At 39.0% G+C, this 18,930-nt stretch overlaps 1 protein-coding gene across 2 annotated transcripts in view; it reads right to left on the bottom strand.

Moving 5' to 3' along the window:
- The window catches only part of SCUBE1 (signal peptide, CUB domain and EGF like domain containing 1), a 189,301-nt gene that overhangs the window by 90,462 nt on the left and 79,909 nt on the right, over positions 1-18,930 (bottom strand). For both annotated transcript variants that reach the window (XM_063395410.1, XM_063395409.1), the window contains exon 5: positions 2,686-2,811. In XM_063395410.1, the coding sequence (XP_063251480.1) occupies positions 2,686-2,811 (126 nt within the window). The remainder of the gene's footprint in view (positions 1-2,685; positions 2,812-18,930) is intronic.

Genomic DNA, 18,930 nt, shown 5'->3' with positions numbered 1-18,930 from the left:
AGAAATGAATTGTCAAGAAAAAATGGTCTTGTTCAGAAGGTGAAAAGAGCCCTAAAAACTCAAACCTATTTCTGCCTTCACTGAGGAATTCCTACTCAGGGCTTGGCAAGTCACTTGAATTTCTTCTATGACAGGTTACTGATATTATAGTACTTTCTTATGGCATTTGCAACTACAGCTGGAGCCATCAGGAGTTTGGCTTGGATCATATTAACGTGCTGTAAATACTTAGCTGGGTTCTGTGTGGCCCTTGGTAATCACCTATCACTGCTAAATGACTTTGACATTAATATCTTTATAGTCATTTCTCTTTGATAAGATGGGCAAAGCAGTACTTTTTAACTGGAGTAGAGTATTTTGAAAATACAGTACAAATGTCTACAAAGCACTTTGATATTACAGTAATGAGTATCAGGGGAAGATCCACGAGGGAATGAAAAATTTTATGCTCACAATAGGGTTTAAATACTGCGCAGCAGGAAAGGCATGACACTAAATTATGGAGAGGAAGTTACTGAGCACAAGCCTGTTTAATGAGCACTGACCATTGTGGACACTGAATGAAGCAGGAGTGACTGCCTTATCAGAATGTGAAGGTAAATGATAAGATGGGATGTGATTATGTAAGCAGCAGGTAATGAAATCATGTGATGCATGCATAAAAAGCATGGAGCCTTCCTCTAAGTGTTTCTGCTTTCTAACTTATTTTGATATCTTCCTTTGAGGAAGACTTGAATTGTTATTAAAGGCCTTGGGCTAATACATTTCAAAACCTCTCCCAGTGAGGTTTTTAAAACTGATTGAATTGCAAACTGGCTGAAAAAAGTTTACTCAGAGAGGTACTAGGTGTACTAAGAGGTACTACGTTCTCTGTCACTTATTCACATAAAAAACCCAGAGCAGCAAGCTCTGACAAACCCTGAAAGGCATGGACTCCTGGAGGACCATGATAAACCAGCATAACCGAGAGGGATGCAGGGTTTTACAAGGGTGTATCAGACCCTACCAGTCCCTGTTAAACAGGGCTGCAGACCCAGTCCAGGCTGGCAAGTGGGAAGTGTCTAGCTCTTCAACATAGCTGCACTGAGTAGTTGCAAAATTGCAGGTCAGGATTTAAGCCAATTCCACTAAAGTGGTTAGCTGTGAAAAAGTTTTTTTTTTAAAAAGCTGTGATCTGGTTTCAGAATTAGGCTTCTGAAAATAGCCTGCTGTAATCTCACAGTTACTGTCCCAGGCTATCTGGCTACACCTCTATACTTCTGTGCACCTGGAAGGACTAGAAGTAATTATTTTAAATAAGACTCTAGATCATACCTACAGAATGTGCTGTGGGTTTAGGGGTTGCTGGGCCTCAAAGTAAGCTCTGCAGCCTTGGAAAACTCAGTGTCCCTAATTAGAGGTCTGTCACCAAACATTCATTATACTTTCAACTACAATTTTAACACCAGAGGGCACAGAATAAATTGAAGTTTTTACTCTGTTAAATTCTGAGACATTTAGAAATAATGTTCCAGAAAAGGCTCTAATCCTCCTGCCACCATCTATTACTGAAACTCCCTAAGAATATAAGAATTTGAGGAAACAAACAATAACAACATAAGTAAACATCCTCCTACACTTGACCAATGTAGCAGATGTTGCACTCCAATTAACAGCATGCCATATTCACTTCTAATAAACACTGAAAATGAAAATCACTGTAAAGGCATTTTTCTCTGTGCTTTTGTCTTTGGCCCTGTGTAGCCTCTTAATACTGAGCAGAAATCAGGCTGTACAATACTCTGTGGCATTTCTTAATGACATTCAAAAGTGATTCTTTTGACTTTGTACTTGGGAACTAATATCATCTACATTTTACATAGTGGAGATTTCAGGAAGAAAAAAACCTGAAGTGTAAGGAAGACTGTCTCAAAAATACTGGCCCTGTGCAAAGCAGAAACATTTTATGTTATTTTACTGCACTTTTTTCTATCTCTCAAAGCTACAAGTAGGAATGCAAGCCATTGAACTCAGATCTAAGACTCACTGGAGCCATCAGAAAGATTCAGTTCTGAAGCTTTCAGGTGATGGTGCTGAAGTCAAATAATGAACCTACACAGAACAATTTCTAATTTTGTGGGCTAGTGAGTACCTGCATCTTTAGCATCCCAGCTTCAAGAATACACCACTCTGGGCTTTTCTCTGAGAACAGTATTTATGATGCAGCTGCATGTTTTCTAAGTAATAGTTCTAGATAGTGAGCAGTGGAATCAAGACTAGGGCAATAATTTCTGTCTTTTAAAAAATTGGAGCTGACATTCTTAATTTGATAGCTCTAGTGGGTTTATCATTACATTCATTGATGGATCCACCTTTGTGAACCTTCAAAATATTGCAAGCCAGAATCCACTATGCTCTATCTGTATTGCTTTACAAGGAAAGTCTAGATTAATCTGATCCTTCACTTTTCTGCATCCATAGGAAAGTAGAAAAGTTATCGTTTTGATAACTGAGCCACTGCCAACATTCTGTTACTCAATCCCTCTTATCCATCCCCAAATGCATCTTCTGCAGCAAAAAACCCCCTCATTACTAAAACTGCAAATCACCTTTGGCCAAAACAAAGTTAACTTATTCTGGAATATAACAACAATGAAGAAAACAAGACATTGTGAGGCATTTGAAATTTAATCTTCATCTACCTACATTTGCAGTCCTTCTGGTTTTTGGCAAGTTCAAAGCCAGGTCTACATTCACAGGCAACCCCACCTTTGGGTGTCTCCCGGCAGATGTGTGCACACCCATGATCTTTGTTCATACAGTTCATACCCTCTGTGGAAAAGGAAAGAAAAATAGAAAATATTAGTATGAAAATAAAATTACAAAATAATTATGCATATACAGTCCTCCAATAATTTTATCGGTAACTTTTATTTTTCATCTAGACTGTGTTCCACAAGACAAAAGAACAGAGCTGAAAAGAGATATGCAGTCAACAAAACAGTGTAATAAAAGTCAAATGCTCTGGGGCAAATATGAACACTATTGTGTGTCTCTGTTTCATGTAGAAACTTGGGATTTCTCTATTCTATTTCTATATTCTAATCTTTCATGAAAATATCAGTGATTCAAAGGATAGTCCAGATGATTGTCTGTCCACAGAGCTGAATAAGTAATCTCACTGTTATTTTTCTCTTGTATAAATTCAATGGCTGTTACTGTCTGGTGCATTTTTATATGCCTGTTAATGGGCTTTATATATTCTAACACAAAATCTGCCAAATATTATAACCAAGCATTTTTGCTTGGATCCATTTCTTTGCTATTTGTTTTAAATCTCAATTCTCTGTCATCCACCATAAACACAGCACATCTCCAACAAACCTACTACCACTTTTGTCTTTGACTCTATTAAACAAAACACACCAGCTGTTCAACAAACATCCAAGTGCCATGGGTGGATTCCTGCTAATGTTTATGCCAAGGAATAGTATCAACCAGCTTTTTTTTAATCATCACAGAGACAAATTTAGCTTTCTAAACTATGTCAGTGATTTAGATACTGAATGCACCTTATACTCTTAGAGCCTTTCATTACTGTGTTAATTCAAATCCCACATATTCACAGAAATCTTGAACTCAGTTCTTATGGGTCAGCATCTAACATTCCTTGTGTGAACGAAAGCTAGTTAGATTTGCATTACAAAGCCTTCCCAGACTTCCCCTTGGATATCTGACCTGTAAAGGAGAGAGAAATTCTCTCAGAATACACTGGCGGAGAATTCACATTGTAACTCAGCTTGCTACGCTGAAAACTGCGTGTGTTGCCCAAAACGCTGCTCTAAGCAACATCAGGGTGGACTCTGCAACTCATTTGGCACTTTGCAATGTGTCTGCTCCTACCTATTCCAGGCTTATTTCTCAAAACTACTCCAGTGCAAAATGTTCAACTTAAACCTACAGTGCCAGGGTATTGCAAGTAAATATTTTTTATGTCTAGAATTTTGAGGAGGAAACGCTACAGAAAGTCAGTCAGAGATTGCCTCAGGGTGACAGAAGTTAACAGCTTCAAGAAGTTATTCACAGTGCTTAGCTTTACCTCTGAGAGGTTCGTATTAGCAGAGTAATGAAAAACACACATCACCAGTCTGATTGGGTATTTTTGTTCACCTCTCCTACAAAACACACCAGCGTCTTAAATCTCACCATCTATGAAAACCAGTATTATAGACAACAGATGTATTTATTTCTTCCAAATTCCCCTCTGTGTTGTCCTTGAGCCTAAAAACTTGCCAAAACATAATAAATTACTATAACCAAGTAAGTTGTTCTTTGTAAACTGCAGCCTGGATGACAGATGCTGCTCTGAGGTACAACACACTCTATATGCCATAATATACCATCCTACACATCAAAGCGAGGTAAGAACGCTTTGTTGGGCTGGACAGATACAAGAAACCTGGGAATGGCCTTATTGAAGGGTTTGAGGCGTTTTATAATCTCTTTCTCTCCACTTCTCCCAACAAAGGATTTCAGACACAATGTGTTTGACAAACTGCATTCCTGTGCACTGCGCTGTGCTCCGAAAGGGATCTGGGAAAGATAACACATGGCTGATTGAGTCCCACTGCCCGGCTCTGAGAAGAGAGGAATTATAGAGATGAAAGCAGATATTTAATGGCCCACAAGAGTAATCAAGCAAGTGATTTTTCAGTGTTTACTTGCAGATACTGAATGTCTGCCTTTATGGGAAGACGGAAACTGCGCACTGCTAAAAATATTGGGAGAAAGTGAAGATCAAAATCATTGCATTTAGAAACAAAAGTGATCCTGGTATTTGTGTGTAAGATCACAATATTTTAGTTACTGTGTTAATTATTCCAGCTATTGTGTTAATCAGAGTTGTCTAAAAACTCTTTCCGTTCCATGTTTAGCTGGAGAATACCATAGAAATCTCCTGAGTCTGAAAATCATTGTTTTAGAAAATATAAGGGGTTTTTCTGATTAAATGAAAGACCATTATTTTTCAGGCAAGAGCAGGAGCCCATGCACAACAAAAATCCTCATTTTTATTTCAGTATTTTTCAAAATCTCTAAAAATTAAGTTACAAAAAAATTCATAAACAAAAACTTTTTAGCCTGAAAAAATTAGTGAAATAAGAATGCAGCAAATTAATATTTTACCTAGCTTAAAAATGCAAACTAACCCCAAACTGTGTTAATTTGCAAATAATTTTAATCATTCAAAATTCTGATTTTTCAGAAAATACAGTATTCGTCCAGATGTCTTCTGTATCAATCTACATACACAAATAATTTAAGAATTAAATTAACTGTTGATAAAGTTTACTTTTTTGCAAGCTGACTTTTCAGGCCATACTGAATCTTTAATGATATGGCACCCAAGCAACACTAAAAATACAAAAATATGCTAAGTATCTTTCTAGTACTAATCTTAGTTTCTATATAAAAGCATATAAATAGAAGAGAAAAATACTCCTAAAATTACTTTTTTCAGTATCCTCTTGAGCAGAATGTAGTCCAAACTTTAAAATCAACTAGACACCTCCAGTATTTTCCTGTACTGGAGGAAGGTGCCCTGCTGGTAGTGAAGAACTGCTCTGCCACAGGAGCAGTGAGATGTCTGAGTTACCATTTCTCCTTGCTTGTGCCCCCTGAGAAAGAAAGCTCTGCAATATTTTAGTTCATGTTTAGCAGCCACTCTGTGTGCACATGCTTCTTCCATAAGGGTGCAGAGTGCAAATAACAGCACGGGAAAACTTTTTCTGATGTTCAAGGGGGATTTAAACCTCTCAGTGCCTGCCCTGCTGCTCAGCCCCAGGACAACGGGTGACCCGAGGGGGAGGTGGGCACTGTGCTCCAGCCCCACTGCCACAATCAAAGGCAAACTTCCTTTATTTGCAGAAAGGGGTGGAAAACTACTCATTCAAAAAAAACCCCACAAAAAACCAAAAATAAAAATACTCACAAAAAACCCACCAAAAAACAACAACATCAACAACAAAACCCCACCAAAACCCCACCAACAAAAATTACATGGGATTCTGCTGCTCATTTGTGTGTTTGAAGTTTTTATAACCATCAGTCCCAACTCAGCAGATGGGTCCTGGCACCAAGAGGTGCCCTGTGGTTCTCATGGTGCCCCTTCCTTGAGCTGACTAATGCAGTGCAGAAGCAGGACAGAGGGAAAATACTCACAGAACTATTCGAGGTCCCTCCCAAGTCAGTACAGAATTATGCTCACAGCAGTTTTACCTCAGTGTGTTGCAAAGCCTGGGCAAAAGTATCAGACAATGGATCTTCCATCCAAGCCCTAACCAGAAGGTATTTACAGAACTATTTACAGAACTTGTGACCCCCCTCTCTCTCCCATTGTGTGCACATCTGCCTCACTCTGGTTTGGAACACAAGGAGCTGTTCCCAGCTTGTCTTGATTTTGCAGTGCTTGGTGTGTCCCAGCTTCTAGAACTGATGGGACTATGGGTCAAGTGAAAAGCCATGGTTCCCAAATTATGAGAAAGACTGAATGTTGATAAGAGAGAAGTCTGTACACACACACCCACACACAAAAATCCTTACTTTATCAGCATGACACAAAAATGTCAAGTGTTGAAATGTTCTAGGTTTTACACATTAACTGTTAATAAAAGCAGTGTCTTAATCTCAAATGCTGCTACTCAAGGTAATCTCTAAAGCCAGCACAAGAATGGGTGCATGTCTCTTCAGCAGTGCCAACAGACAGTCAAATAAACTTCCGAAACACAGACACAGTCTCAGCAAATTCACCTTATAGACAGCAAAACAAAATCCAATGGAAAATACAAACAGGAAGGGAAATGTCACTTAAGAAAGGAAAACACTGATCTAATTAAACTAAATCCTCTCTCAGCATTTTAGATATGACTTGAGAAACTCTCTTCTATTGCCTTCCTGGATTTTTTTCTGACTCTAAGTTACAAAAGGTTGTTCATGGGAAAGTGACAGCCACTGTTATGTATACCCACAATCCACACTCATTTTTGTTCCTGGCCTAGGAGAGATTTGGATGTGAATCTACTACATTAATCCAGTCTGCCATCTAGTTATCACAAATCTCTTAATAGTGCTGTTCTGCAAAATGTTCAGTCTGATATAATGGCCTCTCCATTGTATTATGCTCTGAAAATGTTTTCAGCTCAATGGCCCTGAAAGTGCTTAAATCAGGCTGACTGTGACAACTAAAGCACGGATCAGCCTTTATTTCTCATTAACCCTGTCTGTTCTCATCTTAATTAAGGCTTTTAGCAATTATTTTACCCTGTGGCTCATCATATATTCTTATATTAGCTCTATGTTGCCATGATTTAACTTACTCTGTGTTTATATTGCTGTTGTTTTTATAACTTTCAAATAAACATGCTGATTCCAAACACCGTCCGAAAAAGACTACTTTAAATGGCACCAATAACTTTCAAAATATTATCAGACTACATGTGCTAAGAAGATACAAGAAATCTTGAACTTAACCCATACATACACACTGACATGCCCAGTAGCATCTGCATCACTGACACTCAATCTTGAAAACTACATAATCACATTATCCTTTTTTGTCAATAAGTTAATTTTAACACAAGGTTCACAGTGAGATCTCTTATTAGGGTGCACCATATATAAGATACAAGACATATCTTCAGCAGCAGAGAGAGGAAAGAATACAAGAGGAAACAGATATCCTCATTTTACTTGTTTTGTAAACTATTAACATTGTAGGAATTTCTTTTTTCTTCTTTTTTAAAATTGTGTAAGAAACTACAGTGTTACAATAAAACACACTAGTTAATGACCAGGCAGTTTAGAAAACTGACAAAGACAACTCCTCTTACAGAGTTCTTACTCTGTGAGGAATGGAAGCCAACAAAAAGACACCAAGTTTCTGATGGAGACAGGAACATCATGTTAGTGAAAATGTGAGATGGCTGTTCTAAGCCAAATGGTACATTATGCATGTAAGTTTTTCTCATTTAGAAACAGACTGTTAACTTTTTGTCTGGCTTGTGGAAAGCAGCTCCCCATCTACACCTGAGAATGTCCCTGCCTTTGCCTTCTAACTCCAGGATCTCCTGTGCATCTCAAGGGTGATGAAAATCAGCATTTGGCTGAACAACCCAGTTAGAGTCAACAAATACATATGGCCAGATCTTAGGACCATTAAAGCCAAGGACTGTTTTCCAACAGACTGGATCTGACCTTTATGCTGCACAGTTGCATCAGATCTTTTGGACACTTCTGGCTCCTTAACAAGAACCTGATTCTGGGATGTGAGGAATGTCTGGGTGAGCTCTGCTCCCCAGTGAGAGAAGTTAGATGTTTTCATCTCAAACAGAATGTCCTTTCTTGAGGATCAAAACCCCCACCAAGATTTGCTCTCTCCAGCAAGAAAATGGAGGGGAAAAGGAATTGACTGAGGCAGGTGCCCTTCCTCAGCTGATCACAAAGCCACAAGTACATCTACGAACAGACCTTTGGAGCTAAGTGAGAAACCCCACGCTGGGCTTGCTGCAAATATAATAATCTGTATGAACATCTAATGTTTTTCATACTGTTAACTGAATGAACACAACCTTTTCTTCCCATCCTCATTCCTGAAATAAGTTACTTGGTTTCTGCCTAAAGTTTTAGGAAAAAATAGTTGTTTTAGTGACTACAACTTACCTCAACAGAGGTTGGAAAGAAAACAAATAAAGCAGGCAAACTGACCCAAGGAAACAGAATTCTACACTATTAAGTAGGTTGCCTGGAGAAATCTTGGACATAGTACAAGAAAACAGCTGCTGATATATTATAAAATAAACAAATTCAAGTTTGTTTAGCAATTACATGTCTTTTCAGTTTGGATCTGAAATGTGCTTAGGGCCAGCATCTTCAGAAGGCAGACTTGCAGTCTGATCTCTGACAAGATGTTCCTGCTCTGAGTGGCAGCCAGGAAACCACATGGAGAGGGTTTTTGTCTTGAGATTTAGAAATGGGCATGTGTCAGAAATATAACTTCATTCTTTCAGCAGTAAGAGCACAGATTTGCAGATCTGCAAAGGTGCTGTGGTTTCAGGAGAATGACGAGAATGAAAGGACGAAGTTTAAGAGAGAAACCATGGAAGTAGGGAAAGGAAAGAGATTCCAAAACTGCCAGAATATGTCATCAATTCCCATAGGACCAGAAGAGAATAAAGAAGACTGGCTGAAATCCATCCCATGCTGGTTGTGACCAGCTTGTGACTGTAGGATGGCTTTTTGGTGAACACATGAGAGAAGGTCCACAATTTCAATCTGCTTTCCACATTGCAGAGCTACCAAGAGAATCTGAGGCTCACTGAAACTCTCCCCAATAGTCTCTGCTACCTCCTCACACATAGATATGGATTATCTAAAAACAATAATCCTGCAATATACCCCAGAACCTGTGTGCCACTGCTGCTCTGGCTGAATCAACTGCAAGTGTCTGCCAGTATAGACTTGGCATCTGATGTTAAAGGGGAAGAAATGGCAAGGGAAGAAAAAGGTTTGGACAGGAAAATAAGGAGAAGCAAAACACAGTCAGCATTACAATCTGCTTTTAACTTTGCTTCATCTTTAAATAGCAATTCCTTAAAGAGTACAGCAAAAGAAAAGGGAAGTTTTCAGGGAGATGCTGCCACACGATGTCCCTCGGCAGACGGAAGTGACCCTGAGAGGAGACAAGGCCATGCAGGAGGCAGAGGAGAGAAATGCACTTTCTGCATCTGAGTCTTTACCACCACTCTCCTCTTTCTTGGTGCCTTTGTGGTAGCAAATAAACCTTGAGTCGTTTGGCTACCCTGAGCACCAGAGCTGTGGTGATACAGCAGAGCCAGTAAAGGACAACATCACCACAAGCTCGAACACCTTCAGCTGGGCAGGGGTGGGGGAACAACCACCCCACCACACCTCAGCCCTCTCTGGGACTTCAAACACTCACTCACAACAGCAGGATTGAGGAAACACAAAGAAATCCAGAGCTGGTACAAGAACCTTGCAGGGTTTTTAAAAAATATTCATAAGAGGCTTTGGGTCTCAGCATACCAGAGCTAAGAAAACTTGTCTCACTCTTTCCTAGAGTGTCTCTCTTGGTACCTGTTAATAACATGGGAAAATTGTAAAACAGAAGATCAGACAATGGTAAGAAAATATTTTTTCCCTTCCTGGTCACAGGAAAATTCAGTATTTAATCAAATATTCACCACCTCTACCAAGTGAAACTTCTCACAAAGATGTAACAAAGTTTTTAGGTCTCCAATAGAAAGACTTAAAATAATCTCAGAAAGCAAACACTTCACAAAAAATTAAAAAATCAATTGAAAGGCTTTTCATTAGTGTTTCATGATATGCTTTTGAACAAGTTCTGAGCAAAAATTAAATCACTACAATATCATTTGTGTAAAGATAAGGCAAGCAATGGGAGGAAAGGACTAAAAAAATCCCAACTAAAATCTTGCAATTTTTTCTTTCTGCAATCTGCACAACTGACATGAGACAGACTTGGCTTCTAGAAATATTTCTAATAAAATATCTTAAAATAAATATTTCTAGGGCAGTTTTGCAAACACATAGAATATATTCAGATATGTGGAATAACAGTAAATATTTCAACAATACTTTCCTTTGCAGGAAAGCCTTCACATCCCTAACTCTTCCCAGGACAATTTCACAACTTCTTGCAAAATCATGTAATTACCAAAATGATACATGACATTATAGTATATGGATCTATATATATTATGTACTGTAATAGATGTATGTATCATTATATATATGTAGCATTTTTTATATATAATGAATGTTCATAATTTTATGTCATTCTATATGTACTAATGCATATATAACCTATTTAAATGCAAAAGTATGTTGTGCAAGGAATGAAGGTTGGTCACTCTTCTCCAGGTAAATACAGAGCACAGATTAAATAATAGTCTTACATCAAGATTATAATTTTTGTAGTAGGCTAAGCACGATCAAGATCTAAAGCTCATTCTGTCACTTTGTTCCTTACAAAATAAAAACCACACTAACTAGGATGTTTAGGAATTCCTCAACTTGCCCCCATGCAGAAAGGACCAGGTAGCACTAAGGCGGTTACATTTGTCAGAGACAAAGCAATAGAGTTTCCAGCTTCCTGTTCAGTTTTTGGGAGTCACTTCAGCTCTGGAAAGCTGAATGTGAAGCAGCATCCATACGTAGCTGTGCTATAGTCCCCAGAGTTTCACATTTTCATCAAGATTTTGAGAGCACAAAAAACCAGTGGTCAAAATCATTGTCCAACAACCAAAGAGCTGACTTCTACCAGCTGTGGTGACTCCCAGAAAAGTCACACACAACCTAGAACCAAAATTTTAACAGTTTATTTGGAGCCAGAAAGTCAACTACAGTTTCTCTCAAAAATAAGACTGTGGTTATATTGAAGTGGTGCAGTAACACACAACACAAATTCATTTTAGGTGCAAAGTGTTCAAGTCCCAGGGTTTGTACAGCCCACTTCCATGTCCCACAGGAAGAGAGAAGTGTGCAGGAGATAGTTTGGTCCTTGGGGAAGTCAAACAGGAAGGTGTGCACCTGGGTGCCAGAAAAAGCACCAAAGAGAGAAGAATGGATTTCAAACATACTGAAGTTCGATACATTCCCTTCTCTCCTTTCTTACAAAAACACAGATGTATTTCACTGATGAGTCTCTGAGAAATAAAGTAATCCATTTTAGAACTGCAGAGGAGTCAAAAAGAATAAAATTATACTGTGCTTTAGAAAATGCTATTGCTTCTATATGCTAATATAGCAGGATTTTACATACCTGAGGACAATGGAAGACCAAATATGAAAGTCAAGATACATGTTTGCAAACTGCCTTGTGAGAAAGCAATTCGATTTCCTATCAAAATGTGTTAAGATGTATGTAGTGTCTGGTGTAAAAGCAATGTTATCTGGAGTACTGTCATAACTAAATAACTACTTTAATAAGCTCAGAGTGTTTGGCTCCTCCAGTCTCCTCCATCTCTTGATTGATTATTTAGTGAGTCTGCTCCTAGAGCTCATAAATTTCAAAATTCTTTCAAGTTTATTTTGTCTTTCTGATCAAAGAAATGTTTATGTATCCTTCCCATACTGTGTCTCTTTAAACCACTGGCTTTTTCAAAGTGGTTTTTTTTTTTTTTAAACACCATAATGTGATGTACACAGAGAGGTAAATGATGTCAGAATCCTTTCTGCCCCAAACCAGTCTGTAAATCTTCAGAAAAGCAAAGTTCATGGGTGCATTTAAAAGGGGCACAATCTGTTTGTGCTTAAAAGAAAGTCCCCCTTTTTTGTGTGTGTGCAGAATAACAATGCCAGAATGTGTTATTCCAAAGAACTGTTGCCATGGTGATGCCATCAATAACATCATTTTCTGCATCCTTGTCCTTTAAACACATAAGGAACGCAACAAGCATTGGTAAATGTGAAAAAAGAACAATTACCTTTTCTTTCTCAACAGCAGAGGAAGCCTTTATTCACCTCATCAATAGAAAATTATGTAGAAAGGAATAATAAAGACTGTTACAAGAAGCACCAAGAAGCCTATTAGTGACAAAGGCTTTTTTTTCCCCTTTCCATGAATAATTACAGCTCTTCAAGAAGAAATCAGCCCAGGGTAAGGACCCTTTGCAAGCTTTAGATGGTAAAACAAACATTTGACTATACAAGGATTTCCCTTTCATGTACCTTTCCAAGGAAAAACAACTAAAATCCAGAGTGAAATGAGAGAGAGAAAACCCAGAGAAACATCTGCTGCAATTAAATTTACAGAACCCTGCTCATTCACCTAAAAGACTCATAACAAAAGCAACTAGACTAGTGACAGAATCAATATAAATTTCAAGCCAGCAGGTTAAATTTGTCTATAGTGGCAAACTTGGGCTTTTTAAATCACATAATAACAGGAAGCTATTCTGATTCTGCACAAATGGGAGAAACAGGATTTCAACACTAGATGTGTTACCAAACAGTTGGAAAACACTGTTCAGTTTAAAATCTCAATGGCCAAAGCAAAATGGTAGATATGCTTCTTACACAAAGTCAGTTCATAAATAATGGACCCTTTAGCAAAGCAAGACTTGACTGCAGGGACTTTTAGGAGTCATACAGCAAATAATTAGGAAGCTTTTCTGAAACATTACACTTTTGCATTGATTCTGATGGCAATGTCCAAACGGGAACCCTGAATGTGGTGCTTGGTGCTTTCTACATAAAGGTCAGTGTTCTGTGCAATGGCTTGTTGGTATCTTTTGCACCTTTCTTCATATACCTATACTAGGGTCAGAGGCTGAAGGCGGGGATGGAAAACCTCCTGCTTCCTTCTCCTGGCCTCTAGGTAGTAAAAGGAATATGTGTAAGAGAAAAGCGTGGAGGAAAGGAAGAAAGGATTGATGTGAGTTGGAGATGAGGAATGTGCATGTCCCACAGAGTTAGACCAAAGGGCTGGTAGGGTTAACGACAGCAAAGATACATAGCAGAAAATGGACCAGATTTAAAGCAGTAACATGAATTTACTAAGATGATGCAATTCCAAGCTCTTGAGGTGAATTTGAGTGGTCTATGAGTAAAAGAGAAGAAGTTAACCATATGGCCACATTTACAATGGCAAGTTTGTGCTAGCTAGGAAAGGGCATTGAGGATGTTTGAATCTTTTCCTGCACACATGGTCTTACACTTTGATTTCTCACTGCTCCTCCCTCTACCTTTTAAGAGAGATAATGCTTGCTCATTTTGGATAGCTCATTCAGCTTTCCACTTGTCATTGTGGAAATTCTATAGGAATTGTGACCCAGTAAAGAGGAACAACATATGGAGACGGTGAGAACTAACTATTTTCCTTTCTATTTAGAGCTTCTTCAATGTTTTACAGTGTTCCATTACTCACTTCAGTTTAAATGCTAACACTGACTGGGTTCTCTTTAATGGAAAAGAGCTTCCATGTTCTTTCTAGATTTCAACACATTTAGGAATTGTTTAGAAAACCCCGTGGAAAGGCTTTAATACAGCAGCTGATGGCCTAACCCAGCCTATCTGAGGGGCTATTCACCAGAAAACAACAATTAGTGAAATCTGTTTCTCAGTATCCAAACATTACTCTTTATCTCTTAAGCCGAAGGAATAAAAGACAAATTCCTGGAAGGAAATGTTATGATTCCCTTCCCTTCTGACTTGCCTGAGACTTGGAAAGAAAATGTCTACTTTTGTAATTTCCTAGTTGGCCTCAATAGGCTGAAAGCTGAACGGCAATTCCCAGTTCACCAGTCCCTCGGATCAACACTCCTGCATGGCTGTCAACAAAACAAACCAATTGTTTTGATGAATTGGTAAAAGCCTCTTGAACTCCTCTGAGACCATTTCAAGGCCACTGGAAGTTTATATGCCTAATTTATGAAGTAAATATTAAAAGTGTACATGTGTCTTATTAAGCAACAGTTTCCTAACTCTGCTGAACTCTGTGACTGAAAGGACACGGTATTAATTGCTTGTAGGTTACCTCAGAATGCATGCAATACATAAGGGTCACTTCAGTGTGATACTGTTCTTACATAGATCTTTGAGAAAATATCCTGTAATTTTTTATTCTGAAGAGAGAAGAAAGCTACTATGATGAAATATTTTAAAAGTTATATCAGTACTTACAACATTATTCTCCTTCACCAGTAATTAAAAAAAAAAAATCTTCACAATAATCAGGAATTACCTAAGTCATTCTTTTCTTCCGTCTCCTGAATCCTCAGATGGAATTTCCTCCATTTGATCCAGTACAATTCTGCCATTTTAAGGCAGAAGCAGAAGGCATGATTAAAAAAACAAAAATCAAACTTTAGTATGCTAACATATTCTAAATACTAATGGTGCTTCTCAAAAGAGAAAGACCTCTCCACCCTAGGAATATTTGCAGAAAAGAAACCTGAAGATGAATCCTAGTGTCCATAGTAGCCTGTGGCTGGACTGTCACAAAAATTAAGCAGAACTACATCATAATATATAACCTGATTAAAACTCCAGGATTTTATGGCCTCTGCAAGGATTCATCCACCTCTTCATGATCACAATTTCCACTTGAATGAGTGTATTTGCCCTACACTTAGGTCACAAAATTATTTTTTAAATGTTCTCAAAGACAGCACTGAAAAGAAGTAATGATACATTTTTTGGCCACAACCTGCAAAACAAAAGCTAGCAAATTTGTCTTACAGCTGCTCTTTCATCCCCATGGAGGTAACAGAGTAGACTTTTTGTGACACATCTCTGCTAACAAACTTGCCAGATCCTTGGCTGAAAGAAAATGAAAGCTGTGTGTGGGCATTGCTCAGATGGAGAAAGAAAATGAGAGCTGGGTCCTAGAGGCAAAATAAGGAGCTGAAGGAGGCTGGAGAGGCATGAAGGGGCAGTCAGTCACTGTCACTGAGTCAGAGATCTGTGGGGAATGTGAGGAATGATGCTGGCACTCAGCATATGAGCAGTCAGCAGACAGGGTAATGGTCCATGCTGGAGAGGGAAAGGCAAGAACCATCAAGGGAAGAAAAACAAAGCTGTTTTTGATGACGTGCTAGAAGTGATCTAGAGCAGATATGGAATAGGGAAGGTAGTGTGCTGAAAGAGCAGGGGCTACATTCCTTGCACCTAGGAAAACAGGAAAAAAGCTCAGAAGAAAATACTGAAAATGTAGGATAATGGAGTAATAAATGGAAACACTAGCAGACAGAAGCAGTCACTGTCTAGAGCCTTCAGGCTCACCAGGAAAAGGTGTGCCACTGAGTTTTCCCATATTCCTCAGGACATAACAACTGCTTACATGTCACTCAAGTTCTTGGCTTGACAATATGTATGTGTTCCAAGATCTCTAACACAGTTTCGTGGGAAGGTTTCACTTCATCCACCACATTCTCACCACAGCTCTGCGTGCCCAGGCTGCTTGTGGGGTGACATCAGACCAAAGAAACAGAAGCATTCCTCTCTGCCATTGGCATAAGGACCATCATTATCAATATCCAGCAAAGCATAACACTGGAAATTCTGTACATTTAGAAGCAAAGTACTGGGCAAACAACCTGTGACACAGAAGTTTCACGCTCCAGGTAAGATACTGGCTGAGTTTAGCATTCTTGAGTCCTTATGAAGTGGAGTTCTTTGTGGGTTTGAGAATATGTTTCTAACTAGCTGTGTTTTTACCATAACTTGCAATTATTTATAGATCTGGAAATCTCCCACAGGGTGTGGGCTGTATGCCATTTTAATACCTGTTGTGTTGTTGGGTTTGGGCATCACTCATGGGCTTTTTTCTACACTCATTGAAACAATGAAAGAGGCAAAGAACACACACTTGGGCCTGAGTTCAAATTTAAAAATCCAGTTTGATGGTAATCCACATCCTCTAAAATTACAGGGTACTACAATTTGAATTAAACACAACATGTGCACAACAAGCTCCACCTACATCACTTGGCCAGCCAAGGAAGAGAGCACAATGCTCCTTGAGGATGTGCGCTTACCAGACTGGAAGTGCTCCTTTTTTGTGTAGAACTTGTTCTTCCAAAAGTGATGAAGAAGACTGGCCAAGTGGTGAGTGCCAGAGAGCAAAACTGGAACAGCACCCCCACAGCTTTTCAGAGCTGCTACAGGAAACCCTTCTTCTTCCCCTCTGACTGCAATTCTTCTGTGAAACTGCTGGTGTGACCTCACCTTCACAAGCTGCTCATGTAGGTTTATAGAACCTATGGAACACCTGCTAATGAGGGTATGCCCCACCCCAGTCTAAAACAGTGAACTTCCCAGCACTGGGAAGCCATTTCACATGATTTATAACATGCTGCTCCACAATGATGCCACTGAACTTCCATCTCCAACCTCATGGTGTGGGTGGAAGGACAGAGATTTTCCTTCTGTTATGAAACCCTACTGGCAGCCACTCTACTTGCTCCCTCCACTATGTCAATTGCCAGATTTCATAAGTACTGAGAGAGTTGCTGTTACTTTTGACCCTGACTCTTGTCTTCCTGGTCTTCTCTCTTGCATGCAAGTTCTACTGATGGCAGTTTGGAAATAATGAGGAATCTAAGAGCAATGTTAGGTAAACCCACACAATCTCATAAATAAGTAGTACTTTGTAAGAGGCTTTGCACTAATGTGTTTTTCTAAGATGACATTTGCACACACATTCCTACCAAAGAGGGGTTTTTGATGAAATGTTGAGCAAGCTCAGATTGATAATTTAGAAGTCATTGCTCTTTGCATGGAATTTATGATGTTGCAAGAGCCTGCAGATCCAAAAGGGACAGTACAACACAGTATTCATTGGCAATATTTTTACTCAATACAGAATGACCACTTCATTTCCTTAATGAAGGACTAGCTAGGAAGGGGTCTCCATTTGAACAGAAAAGAAAACTGTGACTGACTTGGTTGAACTAAGCCACTAATGTCAGAACAAAAAGAAAACTGGAAAATTATTTTGTGGTCCTTGAAGACAAGTTATCCTAGAAGAAGTCTCTGAGGAAAGTGAAAGAAAAAGCCTCTGAATGAAATTGGCTGTTTGGACAGAAAATTACACAGGTTCTTCCTTCTAAGATGATGCAAGACACTTGTTGAATGATGACTGCAGCTTTGGTTCATTGTGAATGTACAATACATTAATTTATTGTCACTCTGAATAAATTACCCTTGTTACTGAAAATTATACAACAGGGGTTGTGATAGCCTGACATGGCTAATTAGGAACAAACTGTGAAAGCTTACTTTTTAATGACCACTTCTGTGTAGATACCTTTTCAAGACAAACAAGTAGTGGACAGATTTGTTACCAATAGAAAATTTTCTATTTCGTTAAATAAGGACTTCTTTGGTTCTGTAAGAACTTTTCAGAGTTTAAAACTGAAGAAGTTAAGAAATTTCTCATACTCTTAGACAAGGTCAAAGGCCTCAAGTGATAAACTTCATTTTCTAGGAGTAAGGCTAAAATAATGTGCATTCCTATGCCATGCAGTTCCTTTTTTAAGGAATCAGTATAACAGGGAGCAGAAAAGACCTCCTGCAGTCCAGGAGGTGGCACAGAACAAGAGGAAACAGCCCCAAGCTGTGTCAAGACAGGTTCAGGTTGGACATCAGGAAGAATTTCTTCACTGAAAGGGCTGCCAGGCATTCGAAGGGGCTGCTCAGGGAGGTGGGGGAATCCCTGTCCCTGTAGGTGTCCAAGGAACAACTGGACATGGCACTCAGTGCTCTCTGGGCTCGTTGATAAGTTGAGGATCAACCATAGGCTGGACTTGATGGTCATGGAGGTCTTTTCCAAATTAAATGATTCTGTAATTATGACTGTTTTCCATATCTTCAGAAGTTTTTTCACAAGCAGGAACTGATGCCCAGGAAGTTCCACCTGGACTTCAGGCAGAATTTCCCTGTGCAGTGACCAACCCTGAACAGAGACCAGAGAGGGTGCGGAGTCTTCACCACTGGAGATATTCCAGACCCATCTGGACACAATCCTGTGCCTTGTGCTGGCCCTGCCTGAGCTGAGGCTTGGACCCTATGAACCACTGTGGTTCCTTCCAGCCTGAGCCATTCTGTGATTCTCTGATTCCAAAGATAACAAAGAAGTTTGAAGATAATGAAACAGCACTGTTTTCATAGTAAGGCCAGTTAAGTCAGTGATTTTAATTGCTACTTCTCACAGCAAAAACATTGCTTCTCAGAAATCTCCAAACCAACTGCCTTTTACATGAACAAACAGTAAACCCAATTTTGAGGCTACTCAGATTACAGTAGTAACTCCAAAGAAACTAAGGGATATGAAATTGGGAAATCTGTATTTTTACAATCCATCTCAAATAGTTTTGTCCATAGAAGAAATGTCTCTCTTTTCTCCTTGCAAGG

The sequence above is a fragment of the Prinia subflava genome, chromosome 4, assembly GCF_021018805.1.
Source record: "Prinia subflava isolate CZ2003 ecotype Zambia chromosome 4, Cam_Psub_1.2, whole genome shotgun sequence".
Taxonomy (NCBI): domain Eukaryota; kingdom Metazoa; phylum Chordata; class Aves; order Passeriformes; family Cisticolidae; genus Prinia; species Prinia subflava.
This window is presented reverse-complemented; position numbering and strand designations above follow the sequence as displayed.